Consider the following 1,524-nt stretch of genomic DNA (forward strand, 5'->3'; position numbering starts at 1 on the left):
ATGTCACAAAATTATCGTTATGAACTCACTCTCGTTGCAAATAATAACGTCGAAACGCTCCAGCAAATTTCCAGACTTCCTACGCCACAAGTCGCAAACAATATCGTCGAACATAATTTTTTTAACGGGACGAACTTTGACGGCAATAATAATCATAACAGTAATGTCGAATCATTACTTTTACCTGCCGGATGGTTTGTCTCATCTCCAGTGTTCCCTTAATTGAATGAATTCTTTTAAATTCTTTTGGATTTTTTTTTTTAAGGATGAAATTTATTTAAAACTAAGAATCATTTTTCAATTTTTTTTTGCACTTTTTTCTTAACTTGCCGGCATTATGATTTTGTTTTTTAAAAAAAAAACAAAGAAAAACTTTAAGTAATTATATAGGAACCAAAAAATATGTGTTTTTTTTTTTGGTCGTAATTTTCTTTTTTTCTCCCGAGTGAAAATTTCCTTTCTAAGTTTGATGTAAAAATTATCGCTGTATGTATATATAAATAAATTGTTACTTTCACTTTAAGAATTTTTGAATATTTACAATAAGAATGTGTTTAGGATGTACTAGTTTTTTTTGGATTCGATTTTATTGTATTCGTTCGTCTATAAAATTTTGAAATCCGTTACAAGAAAATAACAGATAAACAAATTATGATATATTACGTACGTGTATATTACATAATATACACGATACGCCATATAAAAGAATTTTTAGTCTGTCAATATTTCAAAAGCAAAAAGTAACTGCCATCTTATTTACGGAGAGCCTGAGATATCGTTGAACAAATATTAGCGCCTACATCAAACGAGAAAATATACTTTCCAGTTTATAATTAATATAATTTTGAAATTTAAAAGAAGAATCTCGGATTAATAACGCTATTAACTGTTAAATGTGTATATTAGGTCGACGTTTCATCGGGATTGGGTTTAACAATTAATTGCGCAGTATGTATTAATTGACAATCCAATAAAAATTTCTGGTACAATCTTGGAACTTTTGACCATTTTAATATATATATCCAATTTTAATACTATGTTTTTTAGGATCAAAATTAGTTTATGAACTACGTGATTCCATTATCCTTAAACATCATTTTTAAACTTTACCGAATATATATATGTTCTATGACCTTTTCTTTAGCATACATATGCAGCATAGATAGCAACTCCTGCATAAATTTAGAAAGAATATTATATAATACTCAATTTATAATTTTTACTTTTACAATACTAGTAAAGAAACGTATAAATCGCAAAAACTATTGAAAAATTTGATTTTCAGAATCATAGACCTATATTTTTGTGAAACGATATATTTTTAATAAAAGAAACTCTTTGATACAAGTGTTGAAAATATCATTGTTCTGCTGTAATAACATAAGCAATTATAAAAATTGATAGGATTAAATATTTTTAAAATATCCAAAAACATCTTTAGACCATCTCCTTTACACATGAAATCAATATCAAATTGTTACACACAATCAACAATGAATCAGACATGCAGGGAGCAATAATACC

At 26.8% G+C, this 1,524-nt stretch overlaps 1 protein-coding gene across 1 annotated transcript; it reads left to right on the forward strand.

Moving 5' to 3' along the window:
* On the forward strand, positions 1 to 222 carry OCT59_002621 (uncharacterized protein; the record flags this gene model as incomplete). Its single annotated transcript, XM_066145035.1, has 1 exon — positions 1 to 222. One exon carries the CDS (start codon positions 1 to 3, stop codon positions 220 to 222), a length of 222 nt encoding a protein of 73 aa, XP_065995793.1.
* Positions 223 to 1,524: the final 1,302 nt, after the last annotated feature.

Source organism: Rhizophagus irregularis, chromosome 11, assembly GCF_026210795.1.
Source record: "Rhizophagus irregularis chromosome 11, complete sequence".
Lineage (NCBI taxonomy): Eukaryota > Fungi > Glomeromycota > Glomeromycetes > Glomerales > Glomeraceae > Rhizophagus > Rhizophagus irregularis.